The sequence below is a fragment of the Jaculus jaculus genome, chromosome 7 (assembly GCF_020740685.1).
Source record: "Jaculus jaculus isolate mJacJac1 chromosome 7, mJacJac1.mat.Y.cur, whole genome shotgun sequence".
NCBI lineage: Eukaryota > Metazoa > Chordata > Mammalia > Rodentia > Dipodidae > Jaculus > Jaculus jaculus.
The window spans coordinates 155,039,106-155,066,950 of NC_059108.1; the positions used below are offsets into that span (position 1 = coordinate 155,039,106).

At 47.5% G+C, this 27,845-nt stretch overlaps 1 protein-coding gene across 1 annotated transcript; it reads left to right on the plus strand.

Moving 5' to 3' along the window:
- Positions 1-2,905: 2,905 nt before the first annotated feature.
- Positions 2,906-27,771, plus strand: LOC101614134 (alpha-1-antiproteinase-like). Its single transcript, XM_045155602.1, has 5 exons — positions 2,906-3,389; positions 5,603-5,873; positions 6,367-6,514; positions 7,436-7,515; positions 27,588-27,771. The coding sequence occupies exons 1-5, from the start codon at positions 2,906-2,908 to the stop codon at positions 27,769-27,771; spliced, it is 1,167 nt and encodes a 388-aa protein (XP_045011537.1).
- Positions 27,772-27,845: the final 74 nt, after the last annotated feature.

Genomic DNA, 27,845 nt, shown 5'->3' on the forward strand with positions numbered 1-27,845 from the left:
CCCCATTTCTCAACTGGAGGAGGTGCTTCTGATGGTGGGGGGTTTCCTGGTTTTCTTCCCATGCCAGGGCTGGAAAAATGGTGTGCAGTGGTGCCTCTGGTCCTGGACTGGTTGCAGGAGACCACGGGTTCACAGGTGGAAGATATGAGGGCTGCTGTGTCTTGTTCAGGGGCCTGATGAATTGGGGGTTTCTCTTCTGGCTTGGCTGTTCATGGGGCCAGCACTGTAGCTGGACTTTTTTGTATGTGGAAGCAGAGCCAGTCAGGTGGGCACAAACCTAGCGCATACCAGCCGCCAGTGCATAGGAAGTGATCCAGATGACCTGAGTCACTGGTGGAAGCTTCTCCCACTTTGTAGATGGCAGCCAGGCCCAGGGTGCCCCTGGTGATCGCTTCACATCAAAGGATGGCCAGTTGATTTCCTAGTAAGCCTTTAACTTTGATGGTTTCAACTTGATACCATAATTTCCAGAGTATTCTGCCTTGGAATTTTCTAACATAGTCTGGAGTATCATCCAGCACTCCAGCCTGGAGGAACCGGAGACTCTCCCTCAGTCAGATGCCCACCTAGCCGGCCACCTTGTGGTGACTTGAAGGGTCTTACCAGTGGGGAGATGAGTGCCTATTTAGGAGAAACGACCCCAGCAGAACCACAGGTTAGGGCCCTATCAGACTGCATAGCCTCAGGGTTATGGAGCCATCCACACTAACTCGCACATTCATCTTCAGTTACTCAGTGTTTAAACAATCTCCTATTTAGTCCCACTAATGATCCTGATCTAGCTAGATACCAAGACTAGAGCAACGTCGGTCCACCTGGAGGGAAGAGGGCTGTCACCTCAGCACTGCACTGAGGCGCAGGGATTCCTCTTGTGGGGATCCGTCCACTCCGGCTCCTTCCTATACTGCTGTCCCAGATCTCCTGCTTGACACAGGTTCTTCATCTCACTCCTCCGCTTGGGTGCCCTGGTCCAGGCCTCCGCAGTCCTCCTCCAGGCCTCCTGGTGGGAGACCCTGGGATTGTGTAGGGGGTATGCACTTCTGGGTCCCAGGGGCTGTAGTGGGCTGCAGAGCTCAGGAACAGTGGCTCTTTCTCCCCAGTGAGGGCTCCAGGGCAGTCTGATCTTGCTGTGTGTGAGGGGGGTTCTACAGGGAATGTTGCGGGGGTTTCCTGACAGAATGAGACTCAGAGCCATTCAGACAGAGGAGAGGAAGATTTATTCACGCTAGTGTACTGACACCTAGATCTCTCTGTAATGGCATCAACCCTGGGCTTAGGCAAGAGGGGCTTTTTATATCTCTCTACTACAAACAACCAAGGTTACAGAAGCATATGTGGCATCAGCAGTCAGATACATAATTTAAATTTCTTGTCATTCTTGTTTCAGTCAGTCCCAAACTATCAGTAACTCATAGCCTGAGAAGGAAGCTTATCTCCCTCCCTGGCTGCTCCCTGTGGGTAACTTCTGGGCAAGAAGCTTATCTCTCTGTGCTTTGTTCTCTTCTGTGGAAACTTGTGGGCAAGTGGAAGTTTATCTCTTTGTTCCCTGATCTCTCCCTGTGGGTGGTTCAAAGGCAACCAGGGACTTATCTCTGCTCCCTACGGGTAATTTCTGGCCTGTTGGGGGCCTCTGTACCCCAGCACAAGTTTCTCTTAGCATTTCTATTTTCTGCTACACTAGGAGTATATGCCATCTGTGGAGTCTGGGTGGGGCTCTAAGGCAAGCTGGAACTCATTCCTGACAGTTCTATGCTCTGGCTGTGTCATGACAGAAGATCCTACCCTCCTTGTCCACAAGCTTCTCTGCCCGTTAAATAATGGGGATCGGTAGGCCACCAGTAACTTTTCTAAAGCATGGACTTCCCTCGCTGGGTAACCTCGAGTGCCTTCCTTTCCTTCTGGTTGTGGCACTCGCATCTCGAGGTCACTGCTGGCGCAAGTCAACCTGGCAAGAGCATGGGCTCAGGACCAGACATTGGGTCTTGCTGAGCCACACTCCTTGCTTGCTGACCTTGGATATGTGCAGCAACTCTCTGGGTTTTATCTTCTTCAGTAGGAAATGGAGGACAGCAATCTTGCTCTGTCAGGATGGTGACAGGAAGAAGAGTTCATACATGTGAGCACTCAGGACAGTGCTGAGCAGGATAGCACCCAGCATACCATGTTCCTTTCCTGAAATTTTGTTGTTGTTGTTTTTACTGAAATCTCTGTTGCTAACAGCACAATACCACAGGCTGGATAAGTTATAGTAAAAAAAAAAAAAAAAAAAAGAGGGCTGTTTTGGCTTATAATTCTGATTCACAGGCAAATGTGTGTATCTGGGAATAGCCTTCTTGCTGGCAGCAACCAGATGGTACAGGGCACCACATGGCAAGAGAATGGGGCCTGACATACATGTCTATCACCTCTGGTCTCTTTTACCACATCTAGCCACCAGCATTCCACAATGGCTCTGCCCTGATGATATTACGATTCTAATCCCCTTCCTTGGGCCCCCAAATCAAAACATTGTAATTATTATTAAGCTTCCCTTCTCCTAACATCTCATACTGAGAATTAGACTACAATGTGTTTCAGAGAGAACAAACTACATTCACCTTAGCAGATGATTATATATTCACAAAATGAGTAGAAAAGGTTGGGAATGTGGCTGATGCTTGACTAATAGACTGTGGTTGCTTTTAAGTAGTGTGCACCATTGTTTAGTGGGAGTCATCATGGATCTTAATTTAGGACTTGTATCCTTGTCTCTCTTTGCAGGATAATGTCACCCTCTATCTCCAAAGCCCTCCTTTGGCTGGCAGGCCTGTTCCTCTTTATGTCTGGCTTCCATACTCAAGATCCTCTGGAAACAGATATGTTTGAATATGACCATGAGCATCAGGAACCTGAACTTTGCCAAAATATGTCCATCAGCATCACTGACTTCGCCTTTGACTTGTATCATCACTTTTGTTCTTGGTCCCAAACCTCCAACATCTTATTCTCCCCAGTGAGCATTGCCACAGCCTTTACAATGCTCTCCCTGGGAACCAAGGGCAACACTCACAAGCAGATCCTGGAGGGGCTGAAGTTCAACCTCACAAAGATGCCTGAGGATCTCATCCATGAATGCTTCCATCATTTCCTCAATTCTTTCCACCAGCCACAGATAACTACTGGCAGCAGCTTTTTCCTTGACCAGAGTCTAAAGCTGGTGCAGCAATTCAAGGAGGAGATAGAGAAGATGTATTACTCAGACATAATGCTCATCAACTTCACAGACAACATGGCTGCAAGACAGATCAACAACTACCTGGAGCAGAAGACTCATGGAGAAATAGTGGAAGCGATGAAGGATCTAGAGAAAGACACAGCTTTTGTCCTGATGAATTATATTGCCTTCTATGGTAAGGTGGGACCTCCAGGCTGAGCTGGATCCAGGGTAACCATCCAAGCATGCATTTACCTTCCCTTGAGTGGGGCAGGCAGGGACCCTCAACCCACTGAGAAATAATTCAGTAACTTCCATAAGCCAACGATGGTGAGTTGTGATGAGTTAAAGCCAACCAAATCACTGTCTTCACCACAGAATATGCTAAAGCCTCACCATCTTAATACTGCTGGCGTCTGAGGTCCATTGTGAACTGCTTTTGTAAAACCCTGGGATACAGAAATTGGTCAAAAGAAATGGGTTTGTTTGTAGTTTGGGCCAAATCTGAGTTGAGAAAAAACTCACTGCCCTGCCTATAGCCATGTTACAATTCATAAAAACATGAAACAAAAGCCTAGAAATATGTATATGTGGATTCAGCTATGAGATGAGTTATTAGAACTGCAAATGAATCTTTTCCAGGAAGACAGGTCCCTCATCTGGGGCCAGGGTGTCAGGCTATTTTCACCTCTAGCATGGGATTTCCTAGAGAAATTTAAATTCTTTCTTTAATTCATTTTGTAGTTATATTGGTACACTAATGCTCACAGGAAATTCCATTGAGAATGGGTTATAAGTATGTAACATTGCCTCAATTAGACAGCCAACAAGTTACAGCAGATGATTAGAAAAACAAGTGCTGCATGAAACATAATTCAGATACATCTAGAGTAAAAGAAAAGTGTCAGCATCAAACCATGGAAGCCCTGGGTCAAGCCCTGACTTCACTACTCGGTAGTTATGACAGCGTGCAAGCCATTTCACATGTTTGACGTGGGAGTAGGCTGTCTTATCATGAGGAAAACAATGCCATTGTTGCCAGGTTTTTAAAGGATTAATAAATTACATAGAGCTTGGTAGTGAGTGTGGCACAGAGTAGCTGATCCCAGGCCTGCTTTGATTTCTGTGAGTGGTTGGTGGCGGGGGGGGGGGCGGTTCCCACGGGTCCACACGTTCTAAGGAAGCTTCCACTTTCCCAGGACATAGTCTGGGGCAGGACACTAGGAGTCAAGGCCATGGGCACTCCCCTCTCGCGTTTCTCTTGCTCCTGGGCAGAGTTCTGCAGTGCACAGCACCAGAGCAAGGGTCAACCCAGCTGCCATTCCACCCTTGCTGTGATGCGGGCATATCTTACCTCTGTCCAGGAAGAAGGTGGGCTTCAGATCTCCCAAAACCCCCACTCACTCTGACAACACTGATGGCAGACACTTTTTTTTTTCTTCTTTTATTTTCTAATTTTATTTTATTTTATTGGTTTTTCGAGGTAGGGTTTCACTCTAGCTCAGGCTGACCTGGAATTCACTATGTAATCTCAGGCTGGCATCAAACTCATGGTGATTCTCCTACCTCTGCCTTCTGAGTGCTGGGATTAAAGGCATGTGCTACCATACCTGGCTCCTTTTTTTTTTTTTTTTTACGAGGTCTAATTTTATTTTATTTTAATTTTTATTGACAATTTCTACACTTATATACAATAAACCATAATAATTCCACCCCTCCCCCACTTTCCCCTTCACAACTCCATTCTCCATCATATCCCCTCCCTCTCTCCATTAGTCTCTCCTTTATTTCAATGTCATCATCTTTTTCTCCTTAATGAGAGTCTTGTGAAGGTATTGCTAGGCACTGCAAGGTTGTGTATATCGAGGCCAATTTCTGCCTGGACAGTTGCATTGTAAGGAGTCCTACCCTTCCTTTGGCTCTTACATTTTTTTCCACCACCTCTTCTGCAATGGACCCTGAGCCTTGGAGGGTGTGATAGAGATATTTCAGTGCAGGACATGCCTCCATCACTTCTCAGCACTGTGTTGCCGTTTGGGTCATCCTAGGGGTCACCAGATGGCAGATACTTTTGTATAGCAGAGGATTCTTCCCAGGTACCCACACTTGATCTATGGGCCTGGGCAAAGACTCAAGGATACTCAGTAGATTTTTCCCTGAATGTAGACTATATGCATCAAGACTCTAGACCCTCCTTCTGGTTTCAGATGATTTCAAGGGCCACTAAACATCCTGATGGGTTCATTTTCATCCCAGTTTCCAGCTAATAGAGCTGATGCTCAGAGAGGAGTGTCTCATGAAGGGTTTTGTGAGGGGGTTGTTTTTTGGTTTGTTTGGGTGTTTTTTTGGCTTACACGTACCTAACCCTGGATCCCACCACTTGCTGACATAACCCTTCCTTCTCCCCAGGCAAGTGGCAAAGTGAGTTCTCTGTGGAGCACACTGTGGAAGAGGACTTCTATGTGGATAGTGACACCACCGTGAAAGTGCCCATGAGCCACTGCCGTGGTCAATTCTTCCTGTACCGGGAGCTGGAGCTTGACAGCTGGGTGATGGTGCATCACTACGTGGGGGACACCACTGGTTTCTTCTTCCTGCCTGACCTTGGGAAGATGCGCCACCTGGAGACATCCTTGAACCACAGACACTTTGAAAATATCTTGAGAAACATGGCTTTAAGGTGATTCCCCCAGTCTAAGGAGCCACTCAGAGCTACCTAACCTCTGAGCTACGACGTACCTGGGGGACTGGCCAGAGGCTGGGGCGACTACAGCTACTCTGGTGGTTGGCCCAGTGCTCAGCACAGTGTAGTCGGGCGCAGGGACGAGGCCAGTGCTGACAGTGGAGAGCCAGTGAGAGCCCTCAGCACAGACCCCCTCCATCCTCACCTGCCCCGGTGGAAACCTAGAGCTTGGCTTTTGGCCTTCAGTGTCATTCTGCCCTCCTCCTCAGAGCAGTTGTCAGCCAGTTGCATAGCCATCTATTCCTCTGGAAGTTGGGTCCCTGGGGTGTCCCTGGCTAGAGAGGAGGGAGTGGCCAAGCACTGGAGGGTCTAAGGGATACCTTGAATCTGCCTGGATGTGGCATTTTCAAGGGCCGCGAGGACAAGAAGAACCTTGTTGACACGAACCTCCTCTGACCTAAGGAACCACTCTGTCCTGTCCGCCCGGCAGGTCTGCGGATGTGTACTTCCCCAAACTGTCCATCTCTGAAACCTATGACCTGAAGACAATGCTGACCCAGATGGGCATCACGCAGGTCTTCAGCAACGAGGCTGACCTCTCAGGGGTCACAGAAGATGCTCCCCTGAAGCTCTCCAAGGTGAGAGCCCCTGACCATGGCATTGTCTGATGTCTGTAGGGAAGACTAGGACGGGGCGGGGGAGTCACAGCTCAAGCATGTAGATAAGCACAGGGCCAAGGAACACAGGTCAGACCCAGGTTGAAGTATTTCTGAGGACTCTGGGGGTTCACATGGACTAGACATAGTCAGAGGTAAGAACTTGGGAACAGGATTCTTTTTTTAAAATTTTTTTTGTTTTGTTATTTATTTATTTGAGAGTGATAGAGAGAGAGAGAAAGAGGCAGAGAGAGAGAGAGAATGGGTGTGTCAGGGCCTCCAGCCACTGCAAACAAACTCCAGACGCATGCGCCTCCTTGTGCATCTGGCTAACATGGGTCCTGGGGAATCGAGCCTAGAACCGGGGTCCTTAGGCTTCACAGGCAAGCACTTAACCACTAAGCCATCTCTCTAGGCCAAGGGGAACAGGATTCTTATGCTACTGACATTGTAGGGACCTCTCCTGAGACATCTTAGTAACCCCCATTCTCCTCTTTGCTTAGGGTACTTAAGTCATAGGGGTTCAGTTTACCCCTATTTATACAGAGAAGCTTATACTCAGAACACCTTCACAACCCCTATCCCATAGAACTATAGCCACATACTGAAAAGGGGACACATGTGCAGGGGACATGGAGTGCAGATGGTTCTCTCCCTGTGAAGCCGCTGGCTGCATCCAAGGATATGGCCAGTGGAGTTAGGAAGGGAGCAGGGAGGAAAGCAAAACAAGGCTGGAGACAGAGAAAGGTCTCCAGCAACTGTGCAGGGAGGAGCTGTAGGTTGGTGGGGAGGGGGACACAGGCCAGCAAGACCCTCCCTGGATGAGAGTCACACATGCAGTGCCACCGCAGCCTGGAGTAGGGGCCACACAGTCCCTGACCTACCTCTGTTCTTTCTCTGCAGTCTATACATAAGGCCATGCTGACCTTTGATAACGAAGAGATGGAAGCCTCAGAAGAAATTAATTTGGATGCTATGACAAGGTTGTTTAGGAGCCTCACAATCATGTTCAACAGACCTTTCATACTCATCATCAAAAATCGATCCACCAGCATACCCTTCCTCATAGGCAAAATAGTGGATCCCTCAAAACAGCAATTGATACCAAGCATCAATCATCCCACTTCTCTATTTCAAGCCATGTTTTTTCCCTGATAACATTAAACATGGTCTGGCCCCGCCCAGGCATGAGGATGATCAGAAAATCGCCTACATGCTTGTTTCTGTTTCTTTTGGTGCCTTAAGGTGGTGACAATCCAGGTCATAGTGTATCTTAGTGTCCCCTGGACCCACAGGTATGAGAACCCTGGGCGCTGCACCTCTGGCACTGCAGAGAGACAACCATGTCCCCATCCAGTCCCATTGTGTCACCTCTCCAGGACTGGCCACCTCCATGTCACGGGGCATTTCTGTGAATGGTTAGAGCAAATTGTTGGCAGAAACCCTTGATCCACAGGACCCCAGTCTATGTTCCTGTCATTCCTCTCCTGCCTGGAAGCTTCACACATCTCCTAGAAGCAGCCCCTCATCCAATGAGCAGAAGGGTCTCTGAGTCTTGGCCTCTGTCTCCCACTAAAGCCCATCAGGTCCAAGGCCATTTACCCTCTGTCCCCTTGGCCTTTCCAGTCATGTGACAATGGCATAGAGATGGCTCTGGAAAGTCATCACAAGGATTCTTTGACTAAAGGAGAGGAAGGGCAGCTCATCTCATTTTCCATGACCCATCCTCCACTTGACCCCAGGCTGGACTCACTGTGGAGCCGTACATATCTGGATCTCTCTACCTATAGACCCTGTCCTGAGTATAAGCTTATCCCTTGAGGGTCTTCTAGGAATAGTCACTGGTGACATGACATTAGTCAATTCCCAGATCAGCCCTTGTCACAAGCCCAGTCAACCCCTCCAGGCCCTGCTGAAGGGTTACAGTAGCCAGAGGGCCTCTGGGTCCAGCAGAAGGTGCCTCCTTCCTCACATCTTGGGATCTCCTGTCCTCACATGCACTGCCTATTCCCAGCTGATCTTGGGGGTCTCTGTACCCCAACCGTGTGCAGGATTTGGACAGAAGTAGATTGAATCAAATGCTCCTAGCAGGTGCTGGCCCATCACCGAGATGCTGGGAACACCTGTTATGCTTTTCTGTACTCATTCTATAGATAAGGAAACTGAGGCTCAGGTCTCATAGCTGGTAAGTGACCAATCCAGTTACCTCATCTGCTCCCAGAGAGTCATGTTAGACTGATGCAGACTGAAATTCATTCTTGAGCCATGAGGAACGCTGTTGAATCAGACCTAGGACGCTCTCAAAGCAAGTACCCTGTGCCAACGGAGAAACAGCTGACCTGCTGGATGTCTGTAGGGAAGACTAGGACGGGGCGGGGGAGTCACAGCTCAAGCATGTAGATAAGCACAGGGCCAAGGAACACAGGTCAGACCCAGGTTGAACTATTTCTGAGGACTCTGGGGGTTCACATGGACTAGACATAGTCACCTCACCTGATGTTAGCAGAGCCTTTCACAGATTACCTATCGTCCAGTAGTCACTCCACAGGAGAAAACAGGCAGATGCTGAGGGAGAGTCTAGAGAGTGGGTTGTAAGATCCTAAGACAATCACAGAGCTAAAAGACTCACATTTTACCTCTAGGAATTGCCTGTCATTAAATGTGTCAGACACTGGTTGGAAGAGACTATGTTTGAACCAACTTAAGGCTCCTTAAGAGGAATTCTTTGTTTAGGGAACCAGCAAGGGCCAGTCAGGGGCAGGTAAAGCATCATAGCTCATGAGAACCACAGTTGTGACCACAGACCTGTCGCAGGAGCGTCCTCAGCTCTCACCTTACCTGGTCCTCTTGCGCTTTTGTACATTTCTGCACAAAAGATAAGTAAAAGTGGAGGAGTCACACTTCCTGGTTTAAAACCTACATTTATAATGGATGAGTTTCAACAAGAGTGCCAAGAGCGTGCAGTGGAGAAAGAGCAGTCTTTTCAACAAGTACCCTGGGAAACTGGAAATCCACTTGCCAAACAATAATGAAGGGATTTTACTAATGCCAGGTAAAAATCACACAAAATGAATCAAAGCTATAAGCATGGGTTTCCACTCCAACAGTCATGGCATTGATCTGATCATGACTTCTGGTGTGCGAGAGCAAAGGCTCAAGCAACCAAAGACAGCAACAGGCAAATTAGACTTCGCCAAAATCACTAGCAACACAGTCAAAAGATGCCCTATAGACTGCGAAAAATATTCTGGAGTACATATTTGACAAGGGAGTACCACCCACAGCATATAGACACTTGCTAAACTGCAACCAAAAGTCAAAATTGACACTTCTCCTTAAGAACATATACAATGGCTCTTTAGCACATGAGAAGGTGCTCAGCATCAATACTCATCAGGAAAAAGATAAACTGTAAGGAGGGCTGGAGAGAGTATTCCGTGGTGAAAGGTGCTTGCTTACAAAGCCTGCCATTCTAGGTTCGATTCCCAGTATTCACATAAAGTCAGATGCACAAAGTGGTACATACATCCGGAGTTCACTGTGCACCCATTCTCTCACTCACTCTTTTTTTTCATTTTTCCCCTCTTTCCTCATAAATGAATTTAAATATTTTAAAACTGTACTGCAATACCTCCTACCCATTACAATGGTAGCTATAAAGGTAACAGAAAATAGCCATTGTTGAAGAGGATAAAGAGACATTGGAACCATTATGCACAGACAGTGGGAGTGTCAAATGCGGTAGCCACTATGGATAACAGCATGGTAATTCCTCAGAAGCCTGAAAACAGAATTATCACATTATCCAGAAACCCCTCTTGTGAGTCCTGTTTATATTGAATTAAAAGGGGCCTTAAGCCAGATCGAGTACTCGAGTGTTAGGCACAGGTCCACGTGGCTTCTGTAGACTGAATTATAACCACTAGGTCAATGTCTGAAATCCACAGGGTGTTGTACACATAAATTCTTGTGGTATGCCGGACAGTGGTCCAGATGAATCAAGTTAGCCAACAGATTAAAGAGGAGAGATATGTTGATCCATGTTTAATTTTTTATAATTTCCTTACTTGAGAGAAAGAGAAGCACATGGAGAGAATGGGCACACCAGGCCTTCTAACCACTGCAAACAACTTTAAACAAGATTTGAGTTGATGAACTGCAAGAGTACAGACAAACAGGACATATTATATCCCCTTCCTCACAAATTACTTTACCTCACCCCAGAATTAAGAATCATTAACAGCCTGATAAGTGGCCAAGCACATGGATTGTCTGTAACCATCAAGCCAAACAAAGAAACTAAAGAGATTCAAGGAGAGAACCAGAAAACCAGGAAGGTCATACTTCCCCAAGCACCCAGTCCATGAAGAAAAGGAGAAAGTGGTAGTGTTTAGAGAATTATAAAAACAGCCTTGTGTTCGGGACCTGCACCTGTCTCTTGTCTGTATATTGGTATCCAACTCTGCAGGATGGACAACTAACTGCCTCGCTTTCACTGCTCAGTTTCTCAGGCTCTTCATCAAGAGAAACAGATTTTTTTTAACATGATGTATATACGAATCCAATCAAAATGAGAATAAAAGGGCTAACCCCAGGTGTCAGTCTCAGGACGCTGAGAAGTCAAGCTGGAAGCCTTCTCCTTACTGGCTAGCAGCCATTCTGCTATCAAGCGCTAGGCAGGCTACTGGGGAAGGAAAACCATCAACCGTCTTAACCAGCGATGGGAGACTATGAACTACATGACCAGCCAGCCAGGCAAAAGGTGCGTACTGAGGCAATAGTGACATGTCTGCGACGGGGGTAAGGAACCTCTTTGATTAGATTTGAGGCCCACTCCAGAGAAAGAAATTCATGCCTGATACTAAAACCCTAGTCAAAGCCGGGGTGTGGTGGCACACGCCTTTAATCCCAGCACTCGGGAGGCAGAGGTAGGAGGATCACCATGAGTTCGAGGCCACCCTGAGACTACATAGTGGATTCCAGGTCAGCCTGAACTAGCGCGAGACCTTACCTAAGAAAACCAAAAAAAAAAAAAAAAAAACAGCCTAGTCAAAAACCTATGGCTTAGGCTTAGAAGGTCACAGCCCTAGGGAAGAGTCTACTAGTGTGTCTTTTGGCTAAATAGATACACTGTGCCTCAGTACCTGCCTGTTTGGACAAGACAGCTTTGTCTTCTACAGCACCCTAGCCTACCTGTCTCCCCACTCCCATCTAGACTGGAGCTTGTACACCCTGGCACACAGAGGTAGGCAGGTAGTGAGGTAGAGGGAGAAGCGGTAGAACACAGTTTCCCAATATGGTACTATCCATTACTTGACAATGAAGAAACTAAGGCATGGAGAGATAAAGTGACTTATCTTTGTACACCAGCCAGAGGTGTTTGGATAAATGCCAAATGAACACTCACCAGGCAAAATATGACTGGACGGAGGGTCGGGGGTGCACTCTACTGCTCCCCAGACTGGCTGTACTCACCGCTTTTATTCATATTCAGGCGGTCAAGGCTACGGGGAGTCTGAGCAAGAGACCGATCAGATCATGAGTTGTTTGTGTTTATCAGCAAATCTATGGAGAAGCTGTGAGTTTCCTGTCTTCAAGAAGCTCCACACAGGGTACATAGCCTTCCATGTCCCCAGGCTTTACCTGGGCAAAGATTAGCCTTTTGCCAATTAGCTTGATGTCCACATCTCCCTTTTTCTTTTTCTTTCAAATGCAGTCTGATGAGCTAGAAGTGTTGTTGTTGTTGTTGTTGTTGTTGGCAAGTAAGTATTTGCACAAAGAACAAAGCACAGACAATTAATCCAATGGCCACCAAGCTGGAAAGCCAAGTGATTGAAAGCCAGAGGATGAAATAAGCCATGATAAGTTGTGGCAAAATCCTGGTGTCAAGATATCTTTTTGCTGGGTATGCTGGCGCACGCCTTTAATCCCAGCACTTGGGAGGCAGAGGTAGGAGGATCACTGTGAGTTCAAGGGCAGCCTGAGACTACATAGTGAATTCCAGGTCAGCCTGGGCTAGAGTGAGACCCTACCTCAAAAAAAAAAAAAAAAAGATATCTTTGTAATATCGTTTGTAAGACAAGCACTGTTTGACTACTTTGGTCATGTAATCAATTAATATTTTAAAATTTTTGTCCCATGTATAGTTAGGTTTATTCTAAAGATATGGGGGTCATACATATAGACTTATGTGTCCCATCACAACTTAAAATGGTCTGGAGCTGAGTGGCTTGAATTTAGTGTCCACCATATGTTATAGTATTCTATGAGTTGTATTAGGGTTAGTAGGTTTTTATCTATCTCATGTTGTACCATAATGGAACCTGTTACATTATACACAGTTTGATATACAAAATATGTAGTTAGAGTAGGTTAGGTGACTTTTGTCACTACCATGACAGAGGTAGCCAGGATAAAAAAAAAAGAGAGAGAGAGACTATGTGTGTACCAAAACCCATGCTGCTCTGTGGAAATATTACACTACTTTATTACTTATAGCATGAGCCATGGCTTCTTAAGGCTTAGTATAATTTACTAGGATAAGGCATATCCTTATAAAAATACTTTCACTCTTTCACTCCATGAGGATTGATGGAGCTTTTTTTTCCTTGGGACACTGCAAAGAACCAGGCTGGATCAGCTGCCCCTGGGGACAAAAGGTGTCTCCCAGGACAGCAGTGCTAATTGATGGTCTAGCAGAAAACAGCAATAAAAGAAAAACTTGTGTTGATAGTTTGGGGCTGACTAGAAGAGAAATTACAAGACATTTAAACTATGTAGCTGCCCGCTCAAGCCATGGATGCTTCTGTAACCTTGCTTGCTCATAGGAAGAACAATATAAAAAGCCCCTCTTGCCTGAGCTCGGGGCTGGCGCCTTGCAGTGTGACCCAGGTGCCAGTCTGCCAGCGTGAACGAATCTCCCTCTCCTCTGCCTGCACAGCTCTGAGTCTCAGTCAGGAAATTCCCACATTTCCTGGAGGCCCCAGCAAGATCAAACTGCCAGACTCCCTCATTGAGTGGAAGGAACCACTGCTCCTAGGATCAGCAGCCCACTACAGCCCCTGGGACCCAGAAGTGTGCACCCCCGACATGAATCCAGGGTCTCCCACCAGGAGTCTTGGAGGAGGACTGCTGAGCCCTGGACCAGAGCCACACAAGCTCAGGAGTGAGATAAAGATCTGGGAGCAGCCCACAGAACCATATAGGTCCCTGGAAAGGAAGTACAAAAAGGAGCTGGCACAGACTGATCCCCACTAGAGGACTCCCTGGCCCTCCATATGGTACATTGCAGTTGACCCGGGTGCCATTGTGCCAGCGTGAACGAATCTCCCTCTCCTCTGCCTGCACAGCTCTGAGTCTCTGTCAGGAAATTCTCACAGCACTGGGAGAAAGCCATCTTCAGTCTGTGGACCAGTGACTGTGACATCTAGGCTGACAGCCTCTGAAGCTTTGTTGTTGGACATGAGAGAAGAAGAGTTCTCCTTCAGCATGAGACATGGAGCCATGAGGGACATGAGGTTCCTCAGACAGACACAGCTCTCACTGTTTGATGGATCCGGTCCTTTCATGTCCCAGTGCTGACGTGCTAAGCAGACGCAGGCTTGGTTGTCACCAGTGGAGGTGGATGCGTAGGGCTACCAGCATCCAGTAGACAGAGATCAATGGTGCTGCTAAACACTGTGTGATGCCCAGGACAGCTGCTCATAAGGATGGCCTGCCACCAAAAGTCAGCAAGGCCAAAGATGAGAGTCCCTGAAGAAGGTGGTGGTGACCATCCATGCTGGGCAGGGACACTGGGGAAAAGGCAGCCGTTGTTGTCCTTGGGGCCTGTAATCTCTAGCCTTTGGCAATCAGAAGTGTCGAGTACAGTCCTCTCCCTGAGACCAGATGCCCCTGGCTAGAGAAGGCACCAGAATGAGCCCTAGTGCTCATGGGCTCTCAGAGCTGCTTTGTGCCTTGTTAATGGACCTGTAGCCAACATTCAGTGGCCTGGGTCTGACACCTCTGAGGTTCAGAGGAGGTCAGCATCTCATTATTCATGGATTTATTCCACAATAGCTAAGGGAAACTCTTTCTGACTGCCAAGGCTATGGAAAGTAGCATGGACAAGGGTTCTCTCTGCCATGAGCCTGGCTTTCCTAGGGAGAAAGGCTGGGACTAAAGATGTCAAGGATGAACCCAGAGGCAGAGCTGACAAAACCATGAGTGTCAAGGGGCCATGACAGACAGTAATGGGAACAGGGGAGAGGGCCAGCATGTCACCAGAAAGTGGCATCTAGGCATAGACATCTTTGTCTTGGTGAGGAAAATTAGAGGGGATTCCAGCAGACGGAAGAGCATGCAGGGCCAGGGGTGGACGCAGCCTGAGTTGAAGGCACTGGGAAAGGAAGATGTGGCCTGGACTCCTGAGCCCAGGGTGGAGTGGGAGAAGAGGCTGGCCAGAGCCAAGCAGGACCAGGACACAGGAGTTCTCAGGGATAAGATGGCAGGTCATGGTGTGATTTTCCCTCAACACAGTAGTGGCTGGGTTCTTAAGTGAGGTGAGCTGTGGCTAGATTACAATGGGAACACATTCTTTCTCTGGCTAAAGGTAGAATGGATGCCTCATGGGCCAGGAGAAGCCTTTGTGGTCCGGGTGAGACATTTGGAGTTCTGTGCAGTGCTGGCAGGCAACACTGAGAGACAGATGAGTGAAGATTGCTTTAGAGGCTGGAGGGATGGCTCAGTGGTTAAGGCACTTGCCTGCAAAGCAAAATGACTCAGGTTTGATTCCCCAGAACCCACGTAAGCCAGATGCACAAGGTGGTGCATGTGTCTGGAGTTTGTTTGCAATAGCTGGAGGCCCTGGCACACCTATTCTCTATCTGCCTCTCTCTCTCTCTCTCTCTCTCTCTCTCTCTCTCTCACTCTCTCTCTTTCTCTCTCTCATATAATAAATTTAAAAAAAATTAAGATCACTTTAGAGACATAAATCATCCAGCTAGGCATGTGGCAGGGAAGAGGGGAGAAGAACAGGGTCACAAATTCACTCATCCATTCTCTTGTTTCTTTGGGGTTTTTTTTTTCCAAAGTAGGGTCTCACTTTAGCCCAGGCTGATCTGGAATTCACTATGTAGTCTCAGGGTGGCCTTGAACTCATAGTGATCCTCCTACAATACCACACCTGGCTTCATTGAGGTTTTAACACAAGAACATAATATAATTTGATCCTATGACCCTCTTTTGCCTCCTCCCCACACACACACGTCCCTATTCTCCTGAAGACCCTCCTCTTTCCAAGTAGTCCATTTATAATGATGTCTCGGTCTTTTTGTCCACCTCTGTCCTCTGTGTCAAAATGTTGAGGGGTTCAGAATTGTGTGCATGTTATGGGGGTAACAACATCCACTGTGAGGTCATGAATGCCCCTGTCACAGTCAGCTTCAGGTTGTTGGGATGAGCCGGCAAACCAGGCACAGTTTATAGGAGGGATGGACTTTATTTCTGGCTTACAGATCCAGGGGAATTTCCATAATGGCAGAAGTTGAACCCTTCTCCAGAACCATGCAGAGAGAGAAAGAGAAACAACCACCTCCATCATAAACAGGCACACTCCAGGACCCCAGGCAGAACTGAGGCATCTGCACATCTTTAGACTGGAATTCAGATCCACCCCCACACCTTAGGGCTGGACCCAAGTTGCCAGCTTGAATAAAACTCCTGAATCTACCTGGGAAAATCCATTCAGATGACCACAACACCCATTCTAGGGCTTATTTGCATTCTTCCTGCCCCCTCTTCCACAATGTTCCCTGAGCCGAGCCCGGTGGGGACACGGTAGAAATGTCCTGTGTAGTGCGGCATTCTCAACCGCCTCTTGCTTTTGGCTCTACTGCATTGTGAGTCTCCTTGGTGCCTCACATCATCTCCATAGAGAAGCCTTTCCTGGCCACCGTGAGAGCGCATTCACATTTCTTCCCCCTCCTCTGCAGTGCTTCCCAGTGGGGTTCCACCTCCTAAAGTTTCCACAACCTTTGCAAGTAGTGCTGACAGATGAAGTGTTCGAATACAGGAGCATGGTGGGGCGTCATTTCACATTCAAACTACCACTGCACGTTGGTTCTGGGTCTGGGCATATTACTTAGTGCGACCGCTGCGCTGTTTCTTCAGCTCTAATCCTATCAGCAAGGTCTATGGCTGCTTCAAATGACCTAGGCTTTAGGTGTCTCTTTTACTACAGAGTTATTGTCACCAATCAGAGGCGACAGAGGGTTCTTTGACTGTATGGAGAAAGAAATCATGGATAACCAAGGAAAAGCTCTTCAGGGGCTGGTCTCTAGGAGTCTGATTGTGTCTGGCAATTGGGAGTGGGAACTAAGTGCAGGAAGAAGTGGGAAGTGGCGCCCTCTAGTGTTTCTGTTCTAACAAGCCTCTTCAGCCCTACAAGTGAAGCAGCTCTTTTTGCCAGTCTGGATCCCACTATTGGGAGGTAAGGTTAGGTGGAGGAAGGTCACTGGGGTGTGCCTTGGACAGACACTTTTTGTCCTTGAATCCTTCCTAACTCCTGCTTCCTTACTACCAATGAGGTGAGCGGCTCTGCCCCATCACATCCTTCTACCATGAAGCACTGCCTCGCTATGGCCCAGAAACAATGGATCCAGCTAACCATGGGCTGAAAATAAATTCTCCCTCCTGGGCTGGAGAGGTTTCTCAGTGGTTAAGGCGCTTGCCTGCAAAGCCTAATGACCCAGGTTCAATTCCCTAGTACCCATGTAAATAAAGCCAGGTATACAAAGTGGCACATGCATCTAGAGTTCATGTGCAGCAGCTAGAGAGTCCTGGTACATGCTTGCTCTCTGTCTCCTCTTGAGGTAAATATTTTGTCACAGCAGTGGAAATGGGTTAACTTAGCCATTTAGCTACTGTTAACTGCAGTGACAATTACATCTGTTCTCACTGGAGAACATAAGCCCCTTAAGAAATAGTTGGGGGTTGGGGAGATGGCTTTGTAGTTAAGCACTTGCCTATGAAGCCTAAGGACCTCGGTTCAAGGCTCAATTCCCCAGGACCCACATAAGCCAGATGCACAAGGGGGCACATGCATCTGAAGTTCATTTGCAGTGGCTGGAGGCCCTGGAGCACCCATTCTCTCCCTCTCTCTCTGCCTCTTTCTCTCACTCTCTCTCTCTCTCTCTCTCTCTCTGTTGCTGTGAAAGAAAAATAAAAATAAATTAGAAAAAAAAGAAATAGTCATTGGAAGTTGCATCTGTTCATGTCAGACTCCAGCATCTCTCTCGTCTGAGCCCAAGAGGAAGTCTGATAAGGCTTTAATGCAGGGGCTGTATTTTCATCAGGTAAGGAAGCTTTTCAGCACCTCCTGGAAGAAGACAACCAGATTGCCTATAGTCAAACCCTGTCTTCTGGGAATGACATCAAAGAAGAACTATCTTTAAGCCTCGCTGGAAGTCAGCCTACCTAGTTCTTTTCGCCATACACATTGTAGATAAACTTCAGACTCAAAACTTGAGTTCACACCTAACAATTGAGGACGGTCCCTCTGGCCCCTTGGAACCTCACATCCATTGGAGACATGCAGGTTAAAGCTGACCACAGACATTCTTCCTAGAAGCAGATAACATTGTAAGACATGGGCAGCTGTCCCCGTGTGCTGCATCCAGAATTCTCTGTCACCATGAAGGCCTCTTCTTTATAGCTTCTCCTATTTTATGCCATGCTAACTCTCTTCTTTAACTCAGAAGGAAATCCATGAGGTTAAAAAAAAAATCTACGAGTGACTTTCCCAAAGGCTCACACTTAAGAAAGAAGCCAGAATGATTCCGGTGGGAATGAGCTAGTGACAAAACAAACAAAGCAAACCAAGCAAGCAAACAACGACAGAACATAGGGAAGCCTTCTGTCAAGCCCACCAGCTTTCAGTGTTCGCAACAAAACCCGGTGCTGGTTGCATTTCTGTCGCTGTGAAAAAAATATATGCGATAAGCAACTTGTGGGAAAGAAACATGCATGTCAGCCATGGCTGCTTTGGGCATGTGGTGGCACAATGCGTGACTGCCTGCAGGTGGTCAAGAAGCAAAAACAGAGACAAGAAGGGGCAGAGCGCTTCCACTGTCCCCTCGGGCATGTGCCCCGTGGCCTACATCCTTCCACAAGGCCCACCTCTTCGAAGGTGGATCCACCTCCCAACTGGATCAAAGGACCGAGCCTTTAACACGTGGCCTTTGGGGCACATTCAAGATCCTAACCTTAGCCCTCTCTGACATCCCCAAAGAAAAATTAAAACCTATCCTTGATGCTTTAAATGTCACTATTTTTGTCTCCCTGCCTCTAGAAGTGCTCTGAGCTTTCTCATAATAGCCTAGTTGCTCCAGAGTAATGCCCACACAGGGTACCTCATGTGTTAGATAGCTGATGTCTGGGAGCTGTGCTTGCAGGACAAATGACTGTGGATCTAATGCCATTGTATGAAATCCAGGAGGGTCCTTGGCAATAGGTGTAGCTTTGCACCATTACAGTCTGTAATAAAGGGACTGTGACCTGGTTTCCCAGTGTTCATGACTGAGTTGTAATCTGTGGGCAACACCATCACTAGGTGGCGATCTTCTCCATCCCATGCAGGCCTGTATGAAGTCTGTGGTGGAATTGTCTGTCTTTCTTTCTTTCTTTCTTTCTTTCTTTCTTTCTTTCTTTCTTTCTTTCTTTTCTTTTATTTTCTTTTCTTCTTTTCTTTGTTTTCCCACCTCTTCATGGTTTAGGGCCTTGCTTCCTACCCAGCTCACTCTAGCCTTCTGGGTACTTTTCTTAGAAGGATTCTGAAACCATGTCCTTAATCAGTTAATAACTAAATCAGTGCCCACAAGACAGATTAGAAAAGATTACACCGGGACTGTCGGGGCTCTCTCCTGTAGTAACAGTGGGTCAGGTATGCTGAACCTAAAGTCAGTTGTGGAAAATGGGCATAATGGGATGTGCCTGTAATTCCAGTGCTTGGGAGGTAGAGGCAGGAGGATTGGGAATCCAAGATTATCTTAGCTATACAGCAGGTTTGAGGCCAGTATGGGCTACATGAGACCCTGTCTCACAATAGAAGAAAGAAAAGAGAGAGGGAAAGGGAGAAAAGAGGGAAAAGAGATCTGGTTAAAAAAAAAAAAAAAAACTAGATTTTGTAAACCAGTCACACCCCTAAAGGACTCAGGCAGGCAGAGGTCCCTCTCCAACAGTTGTAGGGGGACATCCGCATCCAGCAAAATCATTTCAGAGGCTAGAGAGATGGCTTAGTGGTTAGGGTGCTTGCTTGTAAAGCCTAAGTGCTCATGCTTGAATCTCCAGGTCCCACATAAGCCAAACCAGTGATGCAAGCGCACAATGTTGCACATGCACAGAAGGAGGTGCATGCATCTGGAGTTTGTTTGCAGGGCTGAAGACTCTGGAATGCCTATTCTCCTTCTCTCTCACTCTCTCTGTCTCTAAAATAAATTTGAAAACATCTTATGAAGAATTATTGGTGCTGTATGTCCTCTTTGTCCTCAGTGGGGGACTGTACATGGCGCTAAATATCAGTGAATGCTACCCTTATGTTTCTGCTGACCTCGGTGCTGGGGAGAGCTTCACTCAGAAAGTGACTCCTGCTCCTATTTCATGTCTATAAGATGCACTGAGTGAATTAGTCAGAGGTCAGAGGTTACCAACACAGGCTGTTTTGTGGGAACAGGTAGCAGCTGGTACGCAGGTTTGGCATAAGACAAGCTTGCATGTTCCAAGGCCTGCTAAACATTACATTTCTTCAAATATATGTCCAGGTCACTGTGACCTATCACCAAGCAACCCACAAAATTGAGTGCCTCTTTTGATTGGGTTGTTCTCTTGCATACAGTGGTCCTGAATCACCACCTATTCCAAACAAAGACTATGGCAAGGAGACACAGATGCTATCGGACTTTGAAGTGTTTGATGTTCATTGGCTTGACACATAGAGACTCCTGGGAAAATGAGTTTCAGTATCACTCTCCCACCCCATTTATTTTAGTACAAGCACATTTATTTGTGGTAACAGTTACTTTCTTGTTTCTGAAACAAAATGCCCAACCAGAAACAACTTAAGTAAAGGAAAAGGTCCATTCTGACTTACAGTTCCAAGGGTAAGTCCATCATGGCATGGAAAACAGGCGGGAGCAGACAGTAGGCATCACCTCTCCACACCTGCAGGCAGGAAGTAGAAAAACTAGTGAGCAACAAGAAAGGCTGAACCACAATACTGCAAGGCCCGCCCCAGTGACACATCTCCTCTAGCAAGGCTCTACCTGAGAAAGACTTTGCAAATTCCTCAAATAGTGCCACCAGTTGGAGATCAAGTATTCAAACACATGAGTCTCTGGGGGACATTGTACATTCAAATCGCCACATTTACTAACCATAACCACAACCCTAAACTCTTTGGAAAGGTTACATGTAAGAGGTTTGTAGTAAAGATAATTGACCACAGTAATAAAAAGCCAACCAGAGGAAAGAAACACTGGGTATTTGCGATTTTCTCTGTTTATTCATTCTCACAGCAACTTCTGCCTGGGGTGATGTTGATGTTGAATTTTTATTCTTTTTTTTTTTTTTTTGCATGAATCCAAGTACATTGACACTGTTCATGACACTCTACCACTAATTTCCCAGTTTTCAGTTTTCCTGTCATTGTGCTTTCCTTCCCTTGCCACTCCCGATGCTGAACCAACATACCATCTGTAAAGTTACAGACATGTAAGTTTTTCTGCCAATTGACTGTTGTCTCTTCAAACTTCTCTCTTGAGGAATAAGAAAAATGTGCTCTCAGTTTCCATTGCACTGTATGCTCACTCAAAGGTTAAGTGCACACATAGCTATCTTTTGTATATCAAATGGTCTCACTGTGGTCAGAACAGCAAAAACAAAAATCCATAAGACAAAAGGACACCTGGGGCTGGAGAGATGGCTTAGCAGTTAAGGAGCTTGCCTGCAAAGCCAAAGGACCCAGGTTTGATTCCCAATACCCATGTAAAGCCAGATGAACAAGGTGGAGCATTTGTCTAGGGTTTGTATGCAGTGGCTAGAGGCTCTGGTGCTTCTATTCTCTCTCTCTTTCACCTGCCTCTCTCTCTCAGATAAATTAAATTAAATTAAATTAAATTTAAAACAAACTGTTAAAAATGGGGTCATCTAAGTAACTCAGCATGGTGACATTGTGAGTACTGTACTGAAATCCTTTGGAATTTGTGCAATAGCCAATTTATGTGGTGGCCATGGCCTGGTCCATCCCTCACTGTTGGAAGGAAGAACAAAAAGATGCTAAATTGAATTGCACGGGACTAAACCAACCTCATCCTAAACTGAGTGTTATATTTGGTCCAAACTGGCCTCTCTACAAAGTTAACTGCAACATGGCTTGATGTACAAATGAAGGTAACCTAACCTGTGAGAATACCATGGTAACTAAGCAACTGAGCCACAGCCAATCACAGCAGTTGAGCCTTCACCCGAGGCTGGGATGAAGGCTGCCAATGTCCAAACAAGTCAAGCCCTGAGTTGCACTGACTAGTTGCTGTCATTTCTCTCCAGTTAAGAGTCAAGCTCACCTCATGGAGGAGATGGCCTTCTTAGCTGTCTTCAGTCCACAGTGCTGCCCACTTGCAGAACCTCATTCTTGCTCAAATGCTCCTTGTTAAATTTACCTAGTTCAACAGGATATACCCGAACGAGTTTAAAGTGTGATTTTGATGAGGTAGTTGTATGCAGAGCTTATGGTCATTGTTATGCCCAGTTCTCGGCACCCCCTGTGACCACCAAGGAGAACCAAACATGTATGCAAGGGCAAGGAGCTTCAATTCGGACTTAAGCTCTGTCTCTTGACTTCACCAATGCAGCGGATCCATGCAAGAGCCCGGAGCAGTGGGAGGGTAGGGTTTTTATAGGGATTTGAACATAGAAGAAGGGGACGGGCACATGATTGGTTGATTTAAACAGTAACTGCACTTGTACTCTTCTGATTGGCTTAGGATTTTGGTGGGCAAAGTTGGTAGGCGGGAGCTAGATAACTTAGCAACCAGCAGCAATAATATTTGTATGTATTTCGATTGGCCCAGACAGGAAAGTAGGAGGGATAAATCTCTTAATTGGCAGGGGAAGGGAGGTCGGAAGGACAAGTCTTTGGCCCGTCTCAGGTGTCCTGGGCAGGGGCTGGGTCAGCTGCCCCTTTGTTTCTCTGTCTAAGCTGAAACTTGTAACTTCGGCCTAACCCGGGCAGCGCTCTACCGAAGCCCGTCATGGCGTCATTCAGTTTCTGGGTCCCTCAGTCGTATTATTCACAGTAGATAAAATCTGCACATAACACAAGTCTCCATGTATAGATAAAGGAACAGCAAAGGCATTTGTAATATTCAGTTGTGTGTGAGTACAATGAAATTTCTGAAGCATTTTGCTTTATAGGATGAAAAGGTTAGTTTTGCTGAGAGTTTTGGTGGTTCATTCCTTTCCTGGATAGGCTGAGAACATTTCAATTTTTTTTTTTTTTTTTTTTTTTTTAGTTTTTCTACTCTCTGATCTGAGTCTCGCTATCAAACTACAAGCATTCAATAATCTCCTTGTATAACCTGAATGCTTGCAGTCATGCAATTTTCTCTGCTAACTAAACAACCACCTTTAAACTATGTATTCTATAAGGTCTCAGGGCACCGACAACATGCACTCAAATTCTTTACCACAGTTCTCAGGAAAATCCTCATTTCCACTAGAGACGTCACCAGCATGGCTCATTTTATCCACATTTCCATCGGCACTCTGTCAGATTTGGGGTTCTCAATAGAGGTCTGAGTCAGACAGCTTCTTGGACCTAAGGTTTTATTCAATACCAGGTGAGAGAGTGGTGGGGGGCAGAGCAAGGGGAAAGGGGACTCAGAACCAGTGTAGTAGAAAGAGCCCTTTGAGGCATGTGGGATGAGGGTGATATGGGAGGAGGGTGAGGTGAGAAGAGAAAGATGTGGGAGGGGCTGATGTGGGAAGCTCAGGAGGTAGCTGCTAGTAGTGGCTAGGTGGTATTTGCCACCATGGAAGTCCTGTGAGCGGAACCAACACTGGTCCTATGTGTCTGTGGACAAGCCACTCCCCTGAGCCTTGAGGGTCCCTCACTGGCCTAATGAGGAATCAGTGTCTTCATTATGAGTGAAGAACAATGTTACCAGGTGACAGGCTGTGTCAGTTTAAGACCTTCAGGCCTGCCAAGCCCAGGATTCATGGGGTTAGAGTCAAAATGTGGTTTGTCATGGTATTCATGTGAGAGTGAGAGAGGGCTATACACTGAGAATGTGTGTGCTGGGTAGAATTCTTTTCTTTAAATTTTTTTGTTTATTTTCATTTATTTATTTAAGAGCAACAGACAGAGAGAGAAAGAGGCAGAGAGAGAGAGATAGAAAGAGAGAATGGGCACACCAGGGCCTCCAGCCACTGCAAACAAACTCCAGACATGTGCGCCCCTTGTGCATCTGCCTAACGTGGGTCCTGGGGAATCGAGCCTCGAACCAGGGTCCTTAGGTTTCACCCAACCACTAAGCCATCTCTCCAGCCCAGGAAAGTTCTTTTTTTTTTTTCAAGGTAGGGTCTTACTCTAGCCCAGGCTGACCTGAAATTCACTATGGAGTCTCAAGGTAGCCTCGAATTCATGGCAATCCTCCTACTTCTGCCTCCAGAGTGCTGGAATTAAAGGCGTGTGCCACCACACCCAGCCAGGAGAATTCTTAATATAAGGAGCTGTGCGCTCCTGTGTGTGTTTCTATGTGTCTCTGTGTTTGTGTGGGGTTGGGTATTCCATGCGGCACACACACACACACACACACACACACACACACACACACACACACGAGGACGAGAGGCCTTCACTTTCCTAACTGGGGTGGACACAGTCCTCTATCTGTAACATCAGGGACCCCTCTGTGGCCATAGGCACTGAGCTGTTGTCTCTCCCTCTGTACTGAGACAAAAGGGCTTTGGATCCCACGCAGCGCAGATTCTGGGTCCCTAAGTGTGACCTGTGGGAACGAGGTGGAAACATGCTTCCCGGCTGCAGGCAGGTGACAATGACAGACGACCCAGGAGCAGGCCTAGGCCTAGGCTCTTGACCCGCGCCTGCGCGACATGCTCGCAGCAGGGCCCAGAGGTGGGCTGCGACAACCTCACTGCTGTCTCTCCTCTCCTCGTACCTTCCAGGGGGACAACACACCGGCCAGTTCCACTGGAGCGAGTCAAGGACAGTCAGGCCTTGGGGTCAGCAGTTCATAAGCATCTGGCTAGGTCTCCGGTGCCCCAGGCTCTCCTCCAGTACAGGGTCCTTGGGCACATAGGAACAGAATGTTCCCTTCCTCCCACCTGGCTATAAATCCCCAGGGCAAGAGCACAAGGAGCAGCGATTGCTATTGCCTTGACCATTGACCTCCACAGACTCTTCTCTGGTAAGTCCTTCAGCTCCTCCTGAGCCCACAGTGGGGAGGGGCTGCCAACTTCACATCTAGCTCATCACCCCTCCACACAAGGGAAACCAAGGCACCAGCAGTTGCTCCCTGGGCCAGAGCTGACCCTTGGTCTCTGCCTGCAGAGAACAGAGGAGCTTTACCTGGCAGCGCTGCCCCCCCCCCCCGCCCAAGGGGAGAGGGGTCCTTCTTCCCCACTCAGTGCCTTTGGAACCCAGCCCTAACCACAGACCAGGCCATGGGCTTGCAGAGTCAATGACCTCCAGCTGCCTTCCGATGTATTCAGAGCCAGTCTCTCCTGACCCTCAGCTCTTTGGACCCCCTCCTCCTGCCTAGGGGCCCTCTGCCTTTGATCTCCAGATGAGAATGCCTAGGCCCCAAGGGAGAGGAGTGTTCATTAACTCCTCAGATAACCTGGATGCCCCTCTGTTCTCTCCTTCATCTTGCTTATCTGGGTTCCTCACTGTGACTCTCATCTCTCAGGCCCCTGACTGGGCCTAGAGGCTGGGAAATTGCAAAACCCATCACTCTCCTCCCACACCAATTGCCCCCGAGGTCATATCTACATGGAAGATCTTTTTTCTCTCTCCCTCCACACTATTCTTTGAGGTATGCTCTCTCATTGAACCTAGAGTTCACTGATTTGACTAGATATGTTAGCCAGCAAACCCTGGGAATCCTTCCTACCTGATTTCTCAGCACTGGGATTAACACCTATCTTTTTATTTTTGTGCTTTTTTTCCCCCTGAGGTAAGGTCTCACTCTACTGCTCCAGGATGCCTTGAATTTACAGTTCTCCTACCTCAGCTCCTAGAGTGGTGGGATTAAATGTAAGGCACCACCGTAGCAGCCCTCACACCTAGCTTTTAAAAGTATTCCAGGGATCCTGAGGCCCTTATTTTTGTGCAGAAAGCACTTGGCCACTAAGCAATCTCTCTAGCCCTAGCTGTAAATTTTGATGCCAAGTTTATTTCATTCAATTTCCCAATTATGCTATTTTAAAAGTGAGATTAAGAGAAATTTAAATAGTTACTCAGGGATGGAGAGATGACTTAGCAGTTAACACTTGCCTGTGAAGCCTAAGGACCCGGGTTCAAGGCTCGATTCCCCAGCACCCACGTAAACCAGATGCACAAGGTGGTGCATATATCTGGAGTTCATTTGCAGTGGCTGGAGGCCCTGGTGTGCCCATTCTCTCTCTCTCTTTCCTTCTTCCTCTGTCTGTAGCTCTCAAATAAATAAATAAATAAAATAAAAATAGTTACTCAGAGTTACGGAACCCAGATTGGAGCCCCAGCCAGTTTTCACTTCTTTGCTCCTTCCACACTTGTGTTTCCCTGTGGAGACAGATCCCATGTTCTTATCAGGCCTGATCCCAGGATTGGGACACTGTTGGTGACCAGGATGGTCTGCTGGGCTGTCTAAGGAGACACCATACTATGTTTCAAGGGGCCCCTGATGCTCACTGTACTCTCTGCCTGGCCCCGAGCAACACCCAAGGTTCCACCTTCACAAGAGAAAGAGCCACAGGGGACCACCTCAGCTGCACCCAGAGTGCATGACCAGAAGGTGGAGGCCTGTCTGGCCAGCTCAGCTTGACCTGCTGTGTAGCCTTAAGCAGGTTACTAAACACTTGCTGTTTCCCATCCTACAAAACAGAGAAAGCAAGACATCTTCTGCAAACAGGCAATGGCCATGAATACCTCAAGCACCAGGGCTGCCCTATGAGCTCCGAACACCCGGTATAACCGAGACAGGAAGATGATCTGAACCCACAGGTAACGGTGTCCAGCACCAGAGTTCTTGACCCACAGAAACCCAGAATGTCACAGGGCTCAGGCAAAAGTCAATTTCATGCTCAAGTCACCTACGACGTGAGAGTGGTCGTACTTAAGAGAAGGAGGGGATGATGGGACTGCGTGCCATCTGGAGAGCCTGGGCAGGACTTGGACACATGCCCATCACAGCTGCTCTGTTCTGCATGTCTGCGATGCACAGGATCCTGCCCTCTGTGGATGGCAAATACTGAGGCCCCATGGAAGCCACCTTTCTGAAGCACAAGAAGTCCTTTATGATCTTGGTCTGACCTATTTGCTGGAGAACCTTGTCTGATGCCTTTATAGCTACTTGCCTCAGTTTCCCCTTTGTGAAATGGGACTGCGGCACTTGTACCCCAAGGTCATTGCAGATACAAGGGGATCTGTCAAAAGCGTGGGATCAGGACCAGAGAGAGCCTGCTGTGGGGTCCGGGTTGACTGCATCTGCTCCCTGACCTTAACCATGTGCATTACCCTCTCTCGGCACTGGCTTCCCTGAGTAAAGGAGGAGAGTAATCCCCTCCCCGCCCCCCAGGGCTTCAGCAAGGAAGCAGTGAGCTCCTATCCATGAGACCTCACGACAGTGCCGAGCATGGCTACCACGTCACACATACTTGAACCCCTCTGATTCAATGATAAGGACGCAGAACGTGTCTGGCTCAGGCGGTCACCTGGCAGATATCTGAGGAAGTGGCCGCTTTTGCCTGGTGTCAAGCATTGATGGGACTCAGGGTTTGTGCCCCTTTCTCTGTCTTACAGAACACTGCCACCCTCTTTGTCCTGGACCCTCTTCTTGCTGCCAGGCCTGTGCTGCCTGCTCCCCAGCTCCCAGGCTGAAGACATCCTGCAGGAGGGCGCTTCTGACTATGGCAACTATCAGGAGCCTTCACACTGCCAGAAGGTTGCCCTTACCATCGCCAGCTTCTCCTTTTCCTTACTCTGAGAAGCACCTCGCTGGTCAAAGCACACCGACATCTTATTCTCCCTGATGAGTGTCGCTGCTGCCTTGGCAATCAA